At 47.7% G+C, this 21936-nt stretch overlaps 1 protein-coding gene across 2 annotated transcripts in view; it reads right to left on the bottom strand.

The window, feature by feature from the left end:
* Positions 1–15888: 15888 nt before the first annotated feature.
* The window catches only part of LOC142574256 (uncharacterized), a 157047-nt gene continuing 150999 nt past the window's right edge, over positions 15889–21936 (bottom strand). For both annotated transcript variants that reach the window (XM_075683384.1, XM_075683385.1), the window contains 2 exons: positions 19978–20083; positions 15889–16124 (listed from right to left, as the gene is read on the bottom strand). In XM_075683384.1, the coding sequence (XP_075539499.1) occupies positions 15971–16124; positions 19978–20083 (260 nt within the window). In that variant the 3' untranslated portion in view covers positions 15889–15970. The remainder of the gene's footprint in view (positions 16125–19977; positions 20084–21936) is intronic.

The following is a 21936-nucleotide window of genomic DNA, read 5'->3' as shown; positions in this document are numbered from 1 at the left end:
CCCATGAGATTAAAGGGGGACACGCGTAGTGAGGATGCGAGTGAAAGCAGTCCGACCAAACGTAAAGAGACGGCGGCAGCCAAACGCAGAAAGCGGTTCGAGATGAGGCGAGCGCGCGTTTGTTATACGTGCCAGAAGCCGGGTCACTTTTCGGCGCAGTGTCCGGAAACAACACCAAAAGTTGTGTTTTTTTCATTAGGCAGCACTGACGAGAACATGAAGCTTCTCGAGCCTTACATGCGAGACCTCCTCGTGAACGGGAAAGAGTGCCGAGTGCTTCGCGATTCCGCAGCTACGATGGATGTAGTTCACCCGTCTTACGTAGAACCCCATATGTTCACGGGCGAGTGCGCGTGGATCAAGCAAGCCGTGGAAGCTCATAGCGTGTGTCTGCCGGTAGCAAAAGTGCTTATTGAAGGACCTTTCGGAGCGCTTGAGACGGAGGCGGCAGTGTCATCTATGCTGCCCCCCCCAGTACCCGTACCTATTTTCGAACAGGTCCGATCACCTCCTGCGCGAGAGGGGGCTTTTGTTTGGTGAGGCTAGCGTTCAGGCCTTAACCAGGTCGAAGGTTCGGGAGCTCGCTGCAAAGGCGGTAGTTGCGGGGCCGACGTTATCGAACAATGAGAAAGGGTCAGAGGCGCAGCAAGCTGATATTCAGAGCACGCCCGAACTGAATAAAATTGAGTCTGTAGCGTTGAAGGCACCAGATACTGGAGAGGAAATTCCCGATGCGGGAAAGTTAGAAGAGCTATCTGCAGATTTGCTCATTGCGCCTACGTCAGACGGACTTGATAGGTTGCTAAAAGTCAGCCGGTCGGCTTTGATAGCCGAGCAAAAGAAGGATGGTAGCCTAGGAAACATACGCTGCAATGTCAAGGAAGGTATCGCCAGGAAAAATGCGCGTTTTGTGGAAAGAGGTGGAGTCCTGTACCGGAAGTATCTAGACCGCAGAGGAGTGGAGTTCGATCAGCTGAGCGTTCCTCAATGCTATCGTCAGGATCTGTTGCGCTTGTCGCATGGGGGTTCGTGGTCCGGACACCTTGGAGTTAAGAAAACTAAGGACCGTCTCTTGCAAGAGTACTATTGGCCAGGGTGTTTTCGGGACGCAGAACATTTCGTGAGGACATGTGACACCTGTCAGCGGGTAGGCAAACCAGGGGACAAATCGAGGGCGCCGTTGAGATTGGTACCTATCATTACGGAGCCTTTTAGACGGCTCGTTATTGATACAGTGGGACCTCTGCCGGTAACAGCCACGGGGTACAGACACATTTTGACTGTGATCTGCCCAGCGACAAAGTTCCCTGAAGCAGTGCCGCTTAAAGAACTCAGCTCAGTTGAGATAGTCAATGCACTACTGTCCATATTTGCGCGAGTTGGTTTTCCTGCGGAAATCCAATCAGATCAGGGCACAGTGTTTACTAGCGCTTTGACGACAACTTTTCTCGAAAGGTGTGGGGTAAAGCTGCTACACAGCTCAGTGTACCACCCACAGTCGAATTCCGTTGAGAAGCTCCACTCCGTCATGAAGCGCGTGTTGAGAGCATTGTGTTTTGAACATCGAACTGACTGGGAGCTGTGTCTGCCTGGGGTGATGTTTGCATTAAGGACCGCGCCGCATGCAGCTACGGGGTTTTCGCCAGCTGAGCTGGTGTACGGTCGCTCGCTTCGATCTCCGCTTCGCATGCTTCGAGAATCGTGGGAAGGCAGGGGCGACGACCCAGTCGTGGTGGAGTACGTGCTTAAGCTCCTCGAACGCTTAAGAAGGGCACAGGAGTTGTCAGGTGAAGCAATGACAAAGGCCCAGCAGAGGGCCAAGGTTTATTATGATCGGACCGCCAGGGCCCGGCGTTTTGAGGTGGGCGATGAGGTCATGATATTGCGCACATCGCTAAACAACAAACTAGACGTGCAGTGGGAGGGCCCAGCACGAATTTTTCAGAAACTGTCGGACGTTAACTACGTGGTGAGTCTGCCAGGAAAGCGGAAAGCACAGCAAGTTTACCACTGTAATCTGCTCAAACACTATAAACAACGCGAAGCAGTGGTGTGCATGATGGTAAACGTTCCTGAAGAGCTTCCGGTCGAGCTTCCGGGACTAGGCTCAGTGACGAACAGGGAAGACACCGGTCAAGTCATTAGTGACTTAGTCAGTGGAGCATCGCTGTCGCCTGAGCAGAAAACCGAACTACACCAGCTATTACAAGAGTTTCAAGGTCTGTTCTCTGAGAGGCCTGGTAGGACTTCTGTCCTTACTCATGACATAGAACTTACCTCCCCACAGCCAGTACGATCCAAGGCGTACCGGGTGTCACCCCGCCAGAGCGAGATTATGGAGGCTGAGGTAAAGAAAATGCTACAGCTCGGTGTTATTGAGGCAGGTGAGAGTGATTATACCTCCCCTTTGATTTTAGTTGAGGTACCGGGCAAGGAACCTCGTCCTTGCGTCGACTACCGCAGGCTTAATTCCATCACTAAGGATCAAATTTATCCGATCCCTAACATCGAGGAGCGCCTTGAGAAAGTTAGTAGCGCTCAGTTTATTTCCACCCTAGATCTTGTCAGGGGTTATTGGCAGGTTCCACTTACAGAAGAGGCTAGTAGGTATGCGGCGTTCATTTCACCAATGGGAACATTCCGTCCTAAAGTGTTGAGTTTTGGTTTGAAGAACGCGCCATACTGTTTTTCAAGCCTCATGGATAAAGTGTTGCGGGGACAGCAAGAATTCGCTTTACCGTATCTAGACGACGTAGCGATATTCTCCGCATCCTGGTCTGAGCATATGGCACACTTGCGGGCAGTGCTAACCCGCCTGCGCGAAGCGGGCTTGACAGTAAAGGCTCCTAAGTGCCAGTTAGCACAGGCCGAGGTTGTCTACCTCGGTCACGTGATTGGTCAGGGTCGTCGCCGCCCCTCTGAAATAAAAGTGGCCGCTGTGCGAGACTTCCCGCAACCGCGCACGAAGACCGATATTCGGTCGTTCTTAGGTGTCGGCGGCTACTATCAGAGGTACATCCCCAGGTACTCTGATATCGCGGCTCCCCTGACGGATGCTCTAAGAAAAACAGAGCCTCAAACAGTCGTCTGGGACGAGACAAAGGAAAGAGCTTTTAGCGCCCTAAAGAGTGCCCTAACAAGCCAGCCTGTGCTACGATCGCCAGACTATACAAAAGGGTTCGTTGTTCAGTGCGATGCTAGTGAGCGAGGCATGGGCATTGTACTGTGCCAACGGGAAAATGGAGAAGTAGAACACCCCGTCCTGTATGCTAGCCGTAAGCTGACCAGTCGTGAGCAGGCGTATAGCGCCACCAAGAAAGAGTGTGCATGTCTCGTGTGGGCCGTTCAGAAATTGTCATGCTATCTAGCCGGCTCGAGGTTTATCATTGAGACGGATCACTGCCCTCTCCAATGGCTGCAGACCATCTCTCCCAAAAATGGCCGCCTCCTGCGCTGGAGCCTGGCTTTGCAACAATATTCCTTTGAGGTGCGTTACAAAAAGGGGAGTCTCAACGGTAACGCCGATGGCTTAAGTCGAAGCCCCTAACGTAGGAATCAGCCTCAAAATTGTTTGTTACTGATGTTTTTCTTCCTGAGGCAGGATTTTTTAACATATTGCTTTTGTTTAGTGTTTCAAAGTGATGATATGCTTTCTAGTGCAATTTTCCAATTTGTGGACGCGTTCTGAGTGATGCTAGACTACTGTAAGGAACTCGGCAGTGGTATAAAAGGGGAAAGAGCCTGGCAGGGCTTAGTGAGGGTTGTGCCGTGCTTGCTGACTGAGCGGTTGAGTTTCAGCGTAGTTCTAACGCTTGCCGGGAACGAGAACAAAAATGTGAACTCTCCCGAAGTCACCTTGCAGTGTCCTGTGCGAACCTGAACGAGAGAACGAGGCCTTCCCTGTGCGCTGCGCTCAAGAAACGTCGAGGGACGCCCGACTTCGGTTATGAGCATCATCGAGCGACATCCCTCCGGACAGCGGATGCAGTCCCCTGTCCATCGGGATCTCCTTCCCCCGGCGGGGCGGTCTGTTACGTTTCGCCTACGACGCGCGGTTTAGCCGGCGCGGCTGCAACAAAGCGGCAGACATTTTGGCCCGTTCGGCGTCGCCGCTACGCTCCCCGCCAAGCGCGTCCAGGCATGTTCCGATGCCACGTGTCTTCATGTGCGTGTGTGAGTGTATGTGCCATTGTGCCCGACCGGAGGCGCTACGAGAGTAGAAGTCACCTTCTCCTCCCAGCCATTGTGCCCGACCGAAGGCGCTACGAGAGTAGAAGTCTCCTTCTCCTCCCAGCCATTGTGCCCGACCGAAGGCGCTACGAGAGTAGAAGTCTCCTTCTCCTCCCAGCCATTGTGCCCGACCGAAGGCGCTACGAGAGTAGAAGTCTCCTTCTCCTCCCAGTCTTTGGGCCCGACCGGCGGCGCTACGACAGTATGCGTCACCTTATCTCATTGTACAATCACGTGCTCGTCTATTGAGGGGTTCCTTCTTGCCCTCAACTGCGAGAGTATAAAAACAGCTGCGCCGGACGCCAAAAGGAAGGGCTCCGATTTCTTCTGTTGAGTAAAGTGCTCTCCCGTCTCTCTACTTCGGTCAACCTGACCGCCAACTCTTTGCGATGTTAAAATAAACAAGTTGTTTTGTTGTTACCAGTCGACTCATGCTTTGCCGGGACCTTCGGATGCTTCCAGTTGTACCTCAGGCCGCCAGGCCAACGCTACCCTTGGGGCTTGCGACCCAGGTGCAACCACGGGCGTCAGCGCCGAGTTCCCAAAAGGTCGTACCATCGGTGCGACCACAACAACCGTTGCCATCGGTGGGATTCAAACAAGTCCCAGAGAGATGAGACAGAGCTTCAGAGCAATTTTTAATAAGGCCATGAGGGTAGCCAAAACTGCGCCACTCATAGTAGGAGGGGACTTCAACGCCCCACACCAATCTTGGGGTTACCGCTGGAGTAGTAAAAAAGGGGAAGGAATCTGGCATCTCGCCACAGATTTAGGTCTTTCTCTTATCACGGACCCAGCCTTTCCTACCAGGTGCGGCAGTTCCACGTGTAGGGACACTACCCCGGACTTATCCTTCACTTATAACTTACCCAGGGCAGACTGGATCAACTCTGGTACGGACCTAGGAAGCCACCATTACATACTACACATAATGGTCGAAACGACAGGGGGGAGGTAAAGCATTTCACTTACACAGACTGGGAGCACTTTAGAAAAATCAGAAAAGACAGAGCAGACACAGATAGAAAGGGGCGCATCACACTACAAGAGTGGGTGGGTCAGCTTAGGGACGACTTGAATGCAGCAACTAAGGCTATAGAGACAGAGGAAGAGGTTGAACAAATTGATAGTAGATTGGCGCATTTGATCGAAGCCAAGCAATCGATTTTACAAAGATGGAAATCACAACGCCTAAACAGGAGACTTAGAAAACGAATTGCTCAGCTCAATAAGAGTATAGAGGAACACGCACGATATTTGCAGAAACAAAAATGGGATGAGGTGCGTAAATGTCTAGACGGAAGGATAAAACGTGGAGGCAATTGGAGTCTGCTGAGGCATCTGCTCAACGAAAAAGGCACTAAATCGAATAGACGTACGGCAGTGGCGAAACTGGTACACCAGGAGAGTCAGACTGCAAGCGCAGAAAGCATAATGGAGCAATTGGCTACTAAATACTTGCCTCTCAGGAAAGAAGATCAGGATGTGAGTTATCCCGATTACTTAGGGGTAGAATGCAAATATATGGATCAGGAATTCACCGAAAGTGAGGTACGCACGGCACTGTATGATCTGAATAGTAGGTCAGCAGCTGGCCCGGATGGCATCTCTAACAGATTGCTTAAGAATTTGGACGACGATTCAATAAAATATCTGACCACATACATTAATGACCTATGGAAAAATGGGGTATATCCAGAAGAATGGAGGACGGCCAGAACTATCTTAATACCAAAGCCGGGCAAGCAACTCAACTTGGATAATCTGAGGCCAATTTCGTTAACATCATGTCTAGGGAAGACAATGGAGCATGTCATATTGAACAGGTTAACGAAATATGTGGAGGACAATGACATCCTACCGTACAATCTGATTGGTTTCAGATCAGGCTTGTCCACACAAGATGCCATGTTGTTAATCAAACATCAACTGCTATTAGCTAAACCAAAAAACACTCGAGCTCTCTTGGGGTTGGATGTCGAAAAAGCTTTTGACAGAATTAAGCATAGAGCAATCCTTGAAGTGATTTCCGAACTGGGATTGGGGAGAAAACTCTACGAAGTGGTCAAAACCTTTCTTGGCAATCGTTCAGCTCACCTTAGATTCGGGGATATTAAATCAAAGAAGATGGATCTCGGTGACAGAGGGACGCCACAAGGGTCGGTCTTGTCACCTATGCTTTTCAACCTGGCCATGTCAAAAGTGGCAAAGGGACTAAAAGGGATAGAGGGCATTCACTTTACCATTTATGCAGACGATGTGACTATATGGACCGCTGAAGGAAGTATGGGACATGCGGAAAGCAGACTTCAGAAGAGCATTTATGAGGTAGAGTCTATTTTAGAAGGCATGGGACTCAAATGCTCTGCTAATAAGTCTGAACTCCTTGTACTCAAGAACAGAAGAAGGGGTAGAAAACCGAGGGGATACGTTCCCGAGGAAGAACCCAGGTTAGTACTGACCACGAAGGCAGGCGAATCTATTAAGCAAGTAGAATCCATTAGAGTCTTAGGGTTATTCCTGGAGGCAAACGGGGCAAATGGAAGAACAATACGACACATCACAAGCAAGACTGTGGAGGTAATAAGACTGCTAAGGAGAATCACTAACAGACACAGAGGGCTGGGAGAGGAGAGCGCCATGAGACTGGTCCACGCTTTCGCCTTGTGTCACTTCTCATATGTAGCTGGGATGCTCACTTGGACACAGACAGAGATAAACAAGTTGAACAGATTAATTAAAAGGCTAGTCAAAACAACAGTGGGGTTACCGATTAACACTCCGGATAACAAATTAATGAAACTCGGGCTCCACAACACAATAGCCGAGATAATTGAAGCTCAGCAAATTGCCCACAGAGAGAGGCTCTCTGGAACAAGGCCAGGTAGAGCAATACTAGAAGAGGTAGGATGGTGCCCAACCGAATCCAAAATTTCAGGTGAAGGCACAGTAGAACTAAAAGATAGCATAAGAAAGGTAATCAAGACGACTCCTTTCCCCAGAAATATGCACCCGGTGCACAACCTGGAAAGACGAAAGGCAAGGGCCAAAGCTCTCCTGCAAGAGCTAGAACACGACAGAGAACATGCGGCATTTGTAGATGCTGCGTGGGTCAGAGGAAAGAAAGCCTTTACGGCAGTAGTAGTAGATGCAGATGGTCTCACTCGGGATGCTATTACAATCATGACTAAAGACACGACAGTCGCGGAACAAGTAGCGATAGCATTGGCTTTAAGGAATAATAAGTGGACGAAGATTTACAGTGACTCTAAGCTGGCTATTAGACACTTTACCAATGGCTTTGTAACCAAAAGGGCTGCCCAGCTGATCGGTGAGTTGGACAGCCAAGAGATCGAAATCCGCTGGTTTCCTGCGCACATGGGGTCTGTCGATCCATCTCGGAAGAATTTAAACGAGATGGCTAACGCAGCTGCACGAGGACTTACTATCCGTGCACTACGCGACTAGAACCTTAATAATATACAGGAGGAGAACAGGGACCAATTACTAACATATAATGAAATCACGAGGCATTATTACATCAACAGAAGGGAATTCCCAGTGCCACACGCTAAGCTCAATAGAGCTCAAGCGGTGACTCTGAGATTGTTGCAAACAGGAACTTATCCAAGTCCAAACTTTATTAACAAGATATATCCTGAAAGAGAGATACCAATCAATTGCGAGAAGTGTAATGGCATCATTACTCTGGATCACATGCTTTGGCAGTGTCCTGTGACTTTCACAGACTGTGACAAGGAGAGAGACTGGTGGCAGCGAGTCCTACACAGTGGAGGTCTTTTCGATCAAGTACAGGCCGTCCAGAAGGCCCATGATACGGCGGTAAAGTTAAACCTTACTGTCCCGACGTGAGAGCCGCCTGCGTCAACCTAAGGGTTGATCTTCAGGACATTAAATAAAGTTCATCATACCATACCATACAGCGAAACGCAAACCACCTCCGCTCCCAGAGACGGAAGAAGAGTGTAATGTACCGCAAGACACCCTAGACGAAATTCTGCACCTCACGCGAGAGAACCTACAAAGTATTCATACCCTATCAAATCGTGTAGAGGTTGTCGAAAACAAAGTCGCCATAAAAATTAAAAACAAAGCTAGCCAGCCACAACAAATGGACACGACTACGCGCCCTTCGGCGCCAATAAATTCCTCCCAAAACCATCATGGCTTACACAACACGGGATACTTTAGAAATTTGGCAGTGGAATTGCGCTAGCTACGTGAAACGCAAATCCTCGCTGCACCAGTACCTCAAAATTCAACCCCAAAGGCCGCACGTAATACTATTACAGGAAACCCTATGCGAAACCCTCACGCTCTCATGGTACTGCACCGTCTCAAAAAGAGAAGGGGATGCCAGGAGAGGCATCGCCACGCTCGTTAGTAGAAAGCTCGCGCACATCGTTCACGACGTCCCACCAAAAAACAGTCGCATCGAGGCGATCCTAACCGAGCTCGTCGCTAACCGATTCTTAAAACAAAGTGTTTTTGTACTAAACGTCTATAGTTCCCCCGCGCACTACAACCAATCCTTCCACGCGATCCTCACTAAAGCCACGTCATTGGCACGAAACTCACCGCTCATTATAGCAGGTGACTTCAACGCCCCCCACACGTCGTTGGGTTACCCCATAATAAAGCCTAGCGGCAACAACCTCTCGCGCGCAATAGACGACCTGTCCCTCACCCTGGTGACGGACCACAGGTTCCCCACCAGATTGGGTACGTCGACGCAGCGCGATACTACGCCAGACCTCACGTTACTCCGAAATGTTGCAAACTACACATGGACGAACACGCAGGAGAACCTGGGCAGCGATAACTTCGTCATACGCACAGAAATACCGAACACGACGGCCCCACCCCGATCTTTCACCCTCACAGACTGGGATACCTTCCGTAAGTTACGGAAGGAAGATACGAATACGTATGACTCCTTCGCGGAACTCCTCTCTGCGATAAAGGGCGACGTAACCAGAGCCACGAAAACCATACAGACGGAACTGGAAGTCCCAAGGGTTGACCCTCACCTCGCACACTTACTCGAGGCCAAGGCTTCGATACTTGCGCGATGGAAAAAGCAACGTCTCAACAGACGCCTGCGCAAACGCATCGCGATCCTCAACCGAGACATAGACGAATACTGTACGGAGCTCACAAGACTCCAATGGCACGAACTCTGTTCGGCAGTAGACGGCCGCATGCGGACAGGAGGTAAGTGGAACCTCCTGAAACGCATGTTAGACGACAGCCAAACGAAGGATAATCAAAGCCACGCGCTAGACCGACTTCTACACTCACATAAAGGGAAATGGGGAACGGAAGAGTCCTTCTTGGAAGAAACTGCCAAACGGTACCTTCCGCTAGGCGTCGCTCACCCCAATGTTTACCCGATCATAAAGTGCGAAACCACTCCCGAACTAGACGCTGCCTTCACGGAAGCAGAAGTCCGAGAGGCGCTACACAATCTAAACAGAAGGTCTGCTTCCGGACCCGACTGTGTAACCAACCGACTGTTGCGTAACTTAGACGACCAAGCCATTACATTACTGACGAAAGACATCAACCACGTGTGGGAAACAGGGGAGGTATCAACGCAATGGCGCACTGCCACGGTGGTCCTCATCCCAAAACCCGGTAAACCACTTAAGCTCGACAACTTACGACCCATCTCTCTTACGTCATGCGTGGGTAAAGTAGCCGAGCACGTAATTCAAAACCGAGTGTCACGCTACATTGAAGAACACGAACTCCTCCCACACAACATGGTAGGGTTTCGACCCCACCTATCCACCCAAGACGTCATGTTACTCCTAAAGAGACAGATCTTCGACGTTCAAACAAGAGACGTTCGAGGCATCCTCGCCCTCGATCTCACGAAAGCATTCGATACCGTCTCGCACCGTTTCGTACTGGAGTCTGTGGCAGGCCTCGGCCTCGGCCAGAGATTTCAGGAGTACGTACGCTCCTTCCTAAAAGACAGAGAAGCCCGACTGCGAGTCTCGCACCTTAAGTCGGACCCCTACACGCTGGGCTCCGTCGGAACACCACAAGGCTCAGTCATCTCTCCATTACTATTTAATATAGTGATGAAGGGACTTGCAGACAAACTACGACACATCCCAAACGTAAACTGCGCACTATACGCAGATGGCATTACCATCTGGAGCCCGGGAGGCTCCCTGGGAGACATGGAGCAGGCATTACAGTCTGCCCTTGATGCCACGGAAGAGTACCTTCTAAACACAGGCATGAAACTATCTTCAAAGAAATCGGAACTATTACTATTTCGCAAGTCTTTCCAAGGAGTCCGCCACCTAACACCTCTAGACGAACTTCCGCTCGCACTACGCACAAGAGACGGACAACAGATTCCGCGAGTCAACCACATACGCATTCTTGGGCTCCTCATCGAATCCACCGGATGCCACGGATACACGATCAAACACTTAACCGCCAAAACCGAAAACATGATCAGACTCATCCAGAGTCTCGGGGCGCAGGAAGGGTCTCCGCGAAGATAACCTTCTGCGCGTATACCACGCGTTCCTTATGAGTCACATTAATTACGTCGCCTCTGCCCACAACTGGACGAAAATAGAAAAGACGAAGCTAAACACACTCATGCGCAAGAGCATCAAACAGGTCTTGGGAATTCCACAAAGCGCAAGTACAGCAAAGGTTGACCAGCTAGGCATGCACAACAACATCGACGAAGTGATCGAGGCTCAGACTATGGCGCAAATACTCCGCCTATCCTCGCCCAAAGCCGGTAGGCTAATCCTAAATGACGCCAATGTCTCCCCGTCTCCCTATCTCGAGCACGCGGTTACCCTACCGAGCGAAATTAGAGACAAATATAAAGTCTCACCGTTTCCCAGAAACGTCCACCCACAACACAACGTGGGTAGGCGCCGGGCCCGCGCCCGCGCGATTCTCGACCGCATCGACGCCGATCGTGAAGCCACCGCATTTGTGGACGCGGCCCAGTACGGCAGCACATCCACTTTCGCAATAGCGGTTGTGGACGGCAACGGAACGCTACGATCATCCGCATCGGTTAAAACGAGCACCAGCGCTAAAGCGGAACAAATAGCCGTAGCCATCGCCATGGCAGACCCCACATTTACTTATGTCTTCACGGACTCGCGTGCCGCAATTCGGGCCTACGAATGCGGCAACGTATCTAAAGAAGCAGCGCGTATACTACTAGCGAGCTCAAAAGAGAGAAAACGGTGCCTCTCCTGGTTCCCCGCTCACATGGGGAAAGACATTCACCCGCAAAAAGCTAACCTCAATGAAACGGCCCACGACCGTGCGCGAGAACTTGCCCGCCGCGACGGTCCCACGGCCTACGAGGGGCTGGACATTCAGTTTAATGACCCGCTGCTCACTTACCAAGAAATCACCTCCCACTATCGGAAAGGCAGAACCAAATTTCCGCTCCCACACGCCAAACTCGAACGCGCGCAGGCGGCCGCGTTTCGAATGCTACAAACGGACTCGTATCCGTCACGAGGCCTACTAAGTCACTATAACTCAGAAATCCCGGCAAATTGCCCAGACTGCCCCGAACTTTATTGCTCACTCTCGCACATGCTATGGCAATGTACCGCGCTACCAAAGGATCCTCTCTCCAGTGAGCCCGAATGTTAAGAAGCCCTCAAAAGCCCGGACCTCAAACTACAACTCCAGGCCGTCCAGAGGGCCCAAGAACTGGCGGAGCGTCACCACGTTCCCGTCCCGACTTGGGTGTCGCCTACTGTTTCTGCCGGAGGAGTTCCCCACGTGGGATCTCCAACGGATTGAAATTCCTCAGGACTTTAATAAAGTTCTTGACTGACTGACTGACTGACTGACTGACTGTCGCTCCATATACGCGGATATAGCTGAAATTATTGTACAATATGCGCGATGTGAAGACATAGTGTTTCAAGCATGGTAGGGATAATCCGTCAAAATGAATGAATTTATGAAAAAATGACAGCAATGCAATGTCACGGCGAGTACTCAACGAATGCAACGATAGTTCGGCTTTGATCTGTGTAGTTCTAGACTGTGTATGTTTGGTTGACGCAAATTCATAACATTTCGTGGTTACTTTAAACTTCCTGTAACTCGTCCGCAAGTGCATCTCTTCTTTGGATTAAATTCACTGGCGTTAGGATTAAAATACGTGGCGCCTAGATTAAATCAGTCGGCGCTGAGATTAAATAGACTGACGCTTGCACTAAAATCGCTGGCACATGGATTAAGTTGAGCAGGAAAACTTGTAGCACAATCTTATAGAGCACAGCAATTCCGAAATATAAATTTAAAAAAAAACGATAGGTGAGGAAGTTTACCAAATATGATATCGGGTTTGCACAAGCGGTTGCAAAAATAACTACAAATCTGATACAAGAGAGAAAAAGGTAATTTGGGCAGACTTACAGATGAACAAATATAAGGGCACCCGGAAATCCGGATACTTTTAACCGAATAAACAACCGAATAACCGATCACTTCCGGTTTGGATCTTCCGGTTTGGCTTGGATCCTTCACACCAAGAAAGCACTATGAGCAGTATACTCATTCTTGTTTTAGAGCCACAAAAGCTATTCTACCTCATCGAGCCGTTTCTGTCAGAATGCTTCCGCGATAGTTTAGTTCGGAAAATTCACAATTTAAAACAGACGCGCACAACACAGGGGAGTTATTCTTTCATTCTCGCGCTGCGAGTGCGGAGTTTCGTACCACACGTAACTGCGAATTATATGTTTCATCCCGAACTCCTGATACCTTTATCGAGAAACTTTACAACTACTTCGTATAATTTCGCGTACAAGAGCGTTGCTCAGCACTTCTGACTTCTGGCACTTCTAGCACTTCTGCCAGTGGGCTCGTCGGCTGGCCGCCAGTCAACATGACCAACCCGTCGCTTTTTTACATGCAGTTTTTCTTTTTTTACGCTCTGGTTGGTTGTTCAGGATTTTGTCTTCTCTCTTCTAATGCTTTCTGGGGACGTAGAGCCCAATTCTGGACCTAGGCCTACGACTGATGAACTGTTAGTCGAACTGCTTAATGGTCAGCAGAAAATAGAAAAACGTTTAGATTAAATTGAAATGAAACTAAAGGTGGTTGAGGAGTCGGCATTGGCTATTAAAGAAGTCAGCAAAAAAGTCTCTGGCCTCGACAAAAGTGTTCAGAGGTCGCAGGACAAATTTGTCGATCTAGAAGATCGTTCCAGGAGGAACAACCTTCTTGTTTTAGGGGTCAAAGAAACAGCTGCCGAAACTCATGATTATCTGAAGCAAGCTGTGTTAGGGGGCTTGTTTAAGAGCGTTCTCGGTGTGCAAGTTTCTTCGGCTGAACGACTTCATAGGATCGGGCGCAGACACGGGACTAGACCACGCCCAGTCATAATCAAGCTTTTCGACCACCGCGAAAAAATGGCCGTACTACAGAATTGTTTCAAACTGAAAAATAAAGATATCTCGGTCTCGGAAGACTTCTCAGCGCCCACAAGACTTAAAACGAACTCTGGGATAGCGCCTCCAAAATTAGAGCTGCTGGGGGGAAAGTCCAACTAGCGTACGACAAAATTAGGATTAATGTCGAGCTATTCCGATGGGATGGCACAAGTGACCGAAGGATTCCCACAGGCAGACAAACTGCAGAAAGACACCAGTCACAACGAATCCAAACAGATGCCCAAAAGCCCCTCCGTTTCATCAACCTCAATGCACGTAGCATCGTTAATAAATCTGACGATATTGAAAGTATTTTAACACACAAGCCACATATTCTTATAATCACGGAAACTTGGCTTCACCCCGATACCTCCGACGAGGAAGTAACACCACCAGGTTACGGAATTCGTCGTAAAGATAGAATTTCGCGCTGCGGTGGTGTTGCAATTATTTATCAACAGTCACTACTGGTGTCTAGTTTGCCTGAAATACCTGCAATTGAGTTCGTGCTCATTAAAGTATATTTCGATGGGCACACTGTAATTGTAGGAGGCTTCTACCGTCCCCCTACTCAAGATAACTTCTTTCTCCAGCTTAATGAATTCCTTTGTTCTAGGAAAAGCTATTCGAGTTAAAAGAAGTAAACGTTAAAATACGATTATTTTCAGACGACTGTATAATATATCAATTAAAAAAATTATGGTGTGTTACGTGCCAAAATCACTTTCTGATTATGAGGCACGCCGTAGTGGAGGACTCTGGAAATTTCGACCACCTGGGGCTCTTTAACGTGCACCTAAATCTAAGTACACGGGTGTTTTCGCATTTCGCCCCTATCGAAATGCGGCCGCCGTGGCCGGGATGTGATCCCGGCACCTCGTGCTCAGCAGCCCAACACCATAGCCACTGAGCAACCACGGCGGGTTACTATATCAAGAAGTTAATAGCGTAAATGATCAGGCCCGCTTGAATTCTTCACTAGCCAAGGTAGAAGCGAGGTGTGCCACATGGCAAATGAATATTATAGCAAAGAAAACGGTTGCTATGTCAGTAACACAAAAACGCCACCCCTTAAAATTTTCTTAGTTTCAGTGGTAATAATATATCTACGGTTAGTAGCTCCAAATACTTAGGCCTCGTAATTTCATCCGACCTTAGATGGAACGATCACATATCTCATATTTCAAAAAAGGCAATGCGCCAGCTTGGTTACTTGAGAAGGTCGCTTCGATAGACTACACAAGAAATCCGTCTTTTAGCGTACAAAACGTATATTAGGCCTATTCTTGAGTACGCCTCGGTAGTATGGGACCCGTACAGCCTGAAGAACATTACTCAATTGGAAAATATTCAAAGAAAATCTGTTAGATTCGTATTTAACTCTTATAGCTGGCACGTATCTCCTACTGTTCTTATTAACAAAACTAACCTGGAAACATTAAAATTAGGGCGATATAGGGACCGACCGAAATACATGTATTTACTTTACCATGATATGCTGGGGATAGATAAGGATATGTATATTACTTTAGTTACTAGGCGCGCAACACGATCTAATCATCCGAAGAAAATAAAGCAATTTTCTTGCAGAACAAACGTATTTAAAAACAAGTTTTTTCCTCGGACGATAAGTGAGTGGAATGCGCTCTCTTCCGACCGTCCAGTAATTCTGCGGCCTGCTGAATAGCATTTAGACTTGATGTTATATGTATATGCATGTATGTATAAATGTAATTTTTCTTTTTACTTTTTGATTTACACTATACGCAAGTGCTATTTTCGCTTGCTTGTCATTAGTATTTGTAGATTTTTTGCTGCTAAACCTACCGATCATGCACGATGTCGTTCAGCATACCAGTATTAATGCGACTCCTTATTATCACTATCGCGTTGTTATCAATGTGCTCTGTACAGCTTTTGCGGTTCAGCGAATATCCGTATTCTAAAATATACTGAAATTTTGTGATGCTTTCTTTTGTTGGAATGCTCTGTACGGCTTGTGCGGATCAGGAAGTTCGTCTATTGCAATGTATTGAATTCTTGTAATGATTTTTGCTGTTAATTTTCTTGTTCATCTGTATATCGCACTGTCCACTCCGGCTCAAGGCCTAAGACTAAGGCCGGCAGTATCCTGTAAATAAATAAAGAAACAAAGAAGACAAAATAAGAGAACATTGCACAAGAAACCGTTAAATGTGCAGCTTTGTTTTTATTGTAATCATTGTTCGCGCTACAGAACTATGATTGAAGGATAGTAAAGGAAATATCTACAGCGGAGACGGGGCAATGTACGAGCCAGGATAATAGGTGGAAAAATAATGCCGGCAAACTTTCCTTTTGCAGCAGTCTGGGTAAGGCTTCTGTGGATTTTTGACTTCCAGTGTACAGCCTAGCTCAATGTCTTGTCCGTATTCCTCGCATCTGTGTTTCGTTAAAAGGTAGAAAGCAAAATTCGCATTGAAAGGTTAGTACGGCTGTGCTGAACTCTTACTTCCTTCGGAACATCATGACTGGACATCGACGACACATATCTAATCATGTCGCCATTATTAAGAAATTCGGCTGGTCGAAAGATTGGCAGCAGCATAAATGTCCTGGTAATTTTCATTTTCACGCTTTAAGCACGTTTAAAATTTCTAGCCATTTTAGTACAGCCACCCAGCCTTTATAGAATATGTATAGTTCACTACGGAGTGTACATAGCTCACCAGAGCCGTGTACTTGACCTTCTGTTTCATCTTAAGTGATTTAAGTATCTCGAGTTTGAAAGGATTTGTTGCTTCTCACCACGTATATTTCAATCACCAGCTGTACCGCAGAAGCACCATTACACCTTGCGGAACCTCAGCACGCCTGCTTGCCAGAGTGCCGGCTAGCCCAACTTTGATGAAAAGTGTACATTGTGCACTTGAGAAACTGCACTCGAGAAGCAAAAATAAGTATCTTTGCTACCGCCCTTCCACTACCGCTAATGTGTTGCGTGCCTCGAAAATTGCGCGACACGCTCAGCACACAGTTTCTTCGTCCCTGTCGATTACATCAGCGCCGGATATTAGGGTGTGGGACTTTACATGGGATATTGTCTAGAGAATAATATTGTCTTGTTATTATTAATAAAGCATTATAACCGAATGTTCTTTCACTGGATGCTGTTAATACGCTACAGAAAGTGCAAGTTAAAGAAGCCCCTACACTTCTTTCGAAAAGCATCTTCGAAAAACTTCTACACAGTTGTCATATTGGTCGTCTCTTGTATCTTACGTAGGTTTCATTTCCAAGAGGCCAAGATTTGTGCATTTGCCTGTCGATGTCTTTTTCTTTTGATTTTAAGATTTCTCAGTACCCTCCATTTCGTTTATGCAGCTGTAAGTAACTAAAGTCTTCTTCATACAAGCTTCATACAATACGATTTACATGACTAGTCATTGAGCTTTTAAACCCCCGGGTCCATTTTTTGCAATCTTTTGCCTATCCCATTGCTCCAAGACGCTGCTAGAATATTGCAGAGAGGATTAGCATTTACCGAGAAGTTCATCACGATAGGAGTGACCAGGAAGCATTATTAAATCAGTGTTGTGTTTGGTCAAGGGAAGGCGTTGTGCTGCATTTCGTAAAGTATACAGCAAGAACCACGAATCAACGCACGTTCACGAAGAAAGCCCGCGTCAGTTTCTGCCTCGCGTACTTGAAGACTGGTCATTCATGTTTTTCAAGGATCTTCGTCCTACTGCAGCAGTGCTCATATCTGCAGTACTTAACTCGCTTGCTTACGCCTCACTCCCTGATTCACTGGTTACCAGCGGTTGCAAGGCAGTTGTATGAGGAAAACGTAATGAACGGAAGCCCTGTAACTCAGTTAAGTGCCCGCAACGCGGCGATCGGACACAAATGTGTTTCCTTTCATATTTTAAGCGGTAGCAGTAAGGGCCCCTTTGCGCAGTGAGCATAGAGTCAGCGCCTTTGACTGTGAGTTCACCACATTTACCATGAGAGAAACGTGTCTCCCAATTACAGCGCGTCGCGCGTCGCATTTCTACCAGAGAACGAGATTCTTGGTTGCAGGAAAGGAGGGGTGGGGCGTTTCTACCATCCGCGGCAGTGGCGACGCCGTAAAGGGGAGCAAGAGAGAGAGAGAGAGAAACGAGCCAGGAAGCTCGCCTTCGTGCATAGCGTTCGCCGCAAGCGTTTCCCGGTAAACCGGGAAAGATTACGGTTGCATAGGCTGCAGTTGCCGGGATGCGTGAGAAGCAATTTACGTACATCAAATCGAAGTATATCATACTCGAAACATCTGATTTAACTAACCGCGCCTGCACTTTAATTTGGTAAGTGGGCGTCACACAAAGTAAAGTCAATGCAAGTATGGACTGCCTCGTACCTGATTGAATATGCTATAACTGTAAGAAAATCAAACAATGAGCAGTGCTGTGTCGGCAAGTCCTTCATGTGTGTGTAACTCTTCCTCTTATGTTTACCTGCCCTTTGCAGTTCGCGTGCATCCTAATGACGTATGTATGCTTTGCCCAGCCTGAATAAGCTTACTAAACAGTCGTCACACATGTCTAGAGGATACAACGTTTATACGACAAAATACAAAACAAACAAGGCAATGTCCATTCTATAGGCGCGCTCTCAATATAGTTGAACGCTTTCTCGGTCAGGCGAACGACGAGCGTCATCATCATCAGCCTGGTTGCGCCCACTTCAGGGAAAATGCCTCTCCCATACTTCTCCAACTACCCCCATCATGTGCTAATTGTGGCCATGTTCTGCCTGCAAACTTCTTAATCTTATCCGCCCACCTAACTGTCTGCCGCCCCCTGCTACGCTTCCGTTTCCTTGGAATCCAGTCCGTAACCCTTAATGACCATCGGTTATCTTCCCTCCTCATTACATGTCCTGCCCATGCCCCCCCCCCATTTGTTTTTCTTGATTTTAACTAAGATGTCATTAACTCGCGTTTCTTCCCTCACCCAATCTGCTTGTTCGAATACAACAATGGAACGACAAGCGTTTACTCACAAATACGTTCCTTCTATCAGAAATCTCTTTTTCTTCAAGATTATCTCATACATAAGATTATCTTACGTGCGAACGCAATTGCGCACTCGTGAAGTGTGGGGAGCAGCTGCAAGCTTAGCGGTTTGCTAGCTTCTATGTAACGTGAACGCATTAGGATGGATGGCTTACAGCCCAATGTAGAACGCAGGCGTACTATGCTAGATGTCACTCACAAATAGTACGTGGCCCGTGGCCCAAAATGAGCATCGTCTCGCGTGTGAGAAAATTGGGGCAAATAAAGTGAGCAGGTCGTGCTTGACAGTATCGTCTTCCTTAGGCCTCACGATGAAAGTGCTAAAGTTACTTGAGAACGCACCCACGCATTCTTTTCTTATCTTAAAAATAAAAAAAATATATTTATTGCACTATTAGGCGTCTCAGCTGCCTATACGTATTTTGTAGTCTGATGGCAAAGTGTATCGCAAGTTCAAGGTGCCTTTATCTTTCTGATAACTAGCACCATTTCATCATTTTGTCCTCAAGTTGTAGAAATTGTAGTTAGGGAAATTCAGTACCGACAGCGCAAGCCCGAACCTCTGCTATTGCAAAAGCGATCGTGGGCAAATTCGGTGCTATAATATGTGGTATTTTACTAGGACAAATACACGAATTCGTATCAAAGCAGAAGAACTAAACGGCACAGATAAAATAGATACGTGGCATATGAAATTGCGCAGCAAACCTGAAGCGCTCTACTGTATAAAATCAGTGTGTTTAGCGGAATCCAGCTCTTTTTATGGGTCACCGGGACCCACCGTGTGGCTCTGAACATTGGTGCCCATTTCATTTCTTGTTTCCGTAGGTAAATTATTAAAACCGGCCTTTCTCGCGGTTGCGTTCGCTCGTATGTGTGCCGTCTTGTGCATATGGCGCCAGAAACCATGGGCCTTTTAAATCCGACTTCTTCTACCCATCTCAAAAATAAAAAAAGGCCAATATACTGGCTTTGACTCTGAGACACGCTGAAACATGGGCAGGCAAATTGGCTCCGGAATATATGCCGATATTTTGGCGCACATAGAAATAGCAGCTCACATTCTATTGCCAGATTTCTAGCCTTTCCTAAAGCTATGGTAGAAGCATTTCCGTAAACATTTAAGCACCCTTGTTGCACCGTAGACGTCTTTTTTTTGTGAAGGCCATGTCAGCGCGTTACGAATTAATAGGGAGGTAGTCAGGCGAGAAACGTGTTCAGGGACATGCAAGTACGTACCCGTACACTTTAACTTTAGCTGTCTTAACGTCGCAAGTCCATAGCTCGCATGAATCTGAAGTTGATAGATTCTTCCTGAAATATCTTCTTCTAAATATGCAAACATCTGTATTTAAAAAAATGCTGATTCAGTTGAAGAAGACAGTGAACACGTGCTTAACAAACCCAGCTTTTATGTGCATTAGATTAAAATGCTAAATACTGTACTGCAAATCGCACATTAACAGAATCAACAGTGCACTTGGCACTTTTAGCATTGAGTAGAGGTTGTTTTCCCTTCTTCACACTATATTTTACGTTACGCCAAACATTCTAGCGAGCCAGCTTATATCAGGGTGGTACCTCGCGCTTATTTTGATGCTAAAACATCAAATGGCCTGTTGAGCGAAAAAGCTGGTGGCGTCTGTAGCACCAACACGGCACTTAAATTCCAAGTGGCCGTGACGCCACGTCAAGAATGCGCGTCGACGGGGCAGGGCGGGCGAATCGGAACAAATGCTGCAGTGCTAGCGCTCCAGGTGCTGCGCGAGGTCAGAGGGCTTCGCCGCGAGGCCACATCACCAGCGCGCCTCGACGAAGCAGATACGCGACGCGACACCGTGTGCGATGCGACTCCGTCATTGGCATGAGGCGTTTGTGCCAAAGTCTACTGCCATTTGGTATCTCGGGCAACACTAACCTCTATGGAACATTTCTCCCAGTGCAAAAATCGAAGGACCCCTTAGCGGCGTTTAATTGAACATGAATACTTTCGCATTTACAACTCATTAGAACTGCTTAGGTGCCCTCGGATTTTTCGTACGCATCCATAACTTAATTTCAATGTAGCTCTCCAGTTTGTTTTCAATAAAAAGGACGTTTTCTCTTCTGCAATTTTCAACACAGATGAGAAAATAGCTGTGCTTCGGGAAGGTTCACCCTTGATATCTGTAATAAGTCTCCTTGCCAAGTTCACCTTGATGTGCCTCAGTGATCTCTGTTAAACGGCAGTTCAACGTCCACTCTGCAAAGAATGTCCACCTTTTAGCCAAGTGGACCATGCAAATCGGGACTTTGGTCGAAAGATTGCTGATCTAATATACCTATATTTATGGCAGTTAGCTCTATACCCATGTTTTCCGGCCTACTATTTCGCGACACTCAATGTAGATCAATAACTTTTACGCCTTCTGTCATCTAGAAAACGCTCTTGAACTTGCCTTTTTGAGGCAGAGAGACTATACGACAGTATACCCGGTGGAGCCCAGAAAATGTGTTCGCCAACAATCAGCAATGGTAACCACCAACATGGCAGCTTGCTTTGAAGCATGCTTCGCAATTATGCTTTATGTCGCATTAAGAGCCCGTCACTGCTACCAGTAGCTATGTAGTTTTCCTTTTCTAGAAGAGCCTTTGGAATTTTTGTGTTCTTGAGTTCTATGCATGAGAGAGTACGCCCAAAGGCACGTAATAGCATTTGTTTCTGTATGCCTTTGCACTATGCACGGTGAGCCAGCTCTTGACAACATGGTAGCACTTCTGATACGGATTGGATTAGAAAAAACTTTAATAAAAGTCCTGCAGGACGCACGTCAGTGCGCAGTGGGCATCTCCCACGCAGGGACCGACAAGGAGTACCTGGCGGCCGCTGCGCGAGCCTGCTGGACGGCCCATTGCTGCTCTTGTAGGAGCGGGCTTCGTCTGGTCTTCTCTCACTTGTCGGAGGTAGAGTCAGGCGGAGCGTTTCGGCACTCCCAAAGCACGTGCGCGAGTGTCGCCGTGACCCTGCACGAGGGGCACGCATCGTCGGGGTAGACGTCCGGGTAGATGTGTAAGGTGGCGGGGTTTGGGTAAGTATGTGTCTGTAACAAGCGTAGCGTCAGCGCCTGCGGCCTGTTCAGTTTGGGGTGCGAGGGCCGAAAGAGACGTCGTCCCAAGTAAATGAGTTTGGTGATTTCATTATGCGTTACTGGGGCGTCC

This window comes from Dermacentor variabilis, chromosome 3, assembly GCF_050947875.1.
Source record: "Dermacentor variabilis isolate Ectoservices chromosome 3, ASM5094787v1, whole genome shotgun sequence".
Taxonomy (NCBI): Eukaryota; Metazoa; Arthropoda; class Arachnida; order Ixodida; family Ixodidae; genus Dermacentor; species Dermacentor variabilis.
This window is presented reverse-complemented; position numbering and strand designations above follow the sequence as displayed.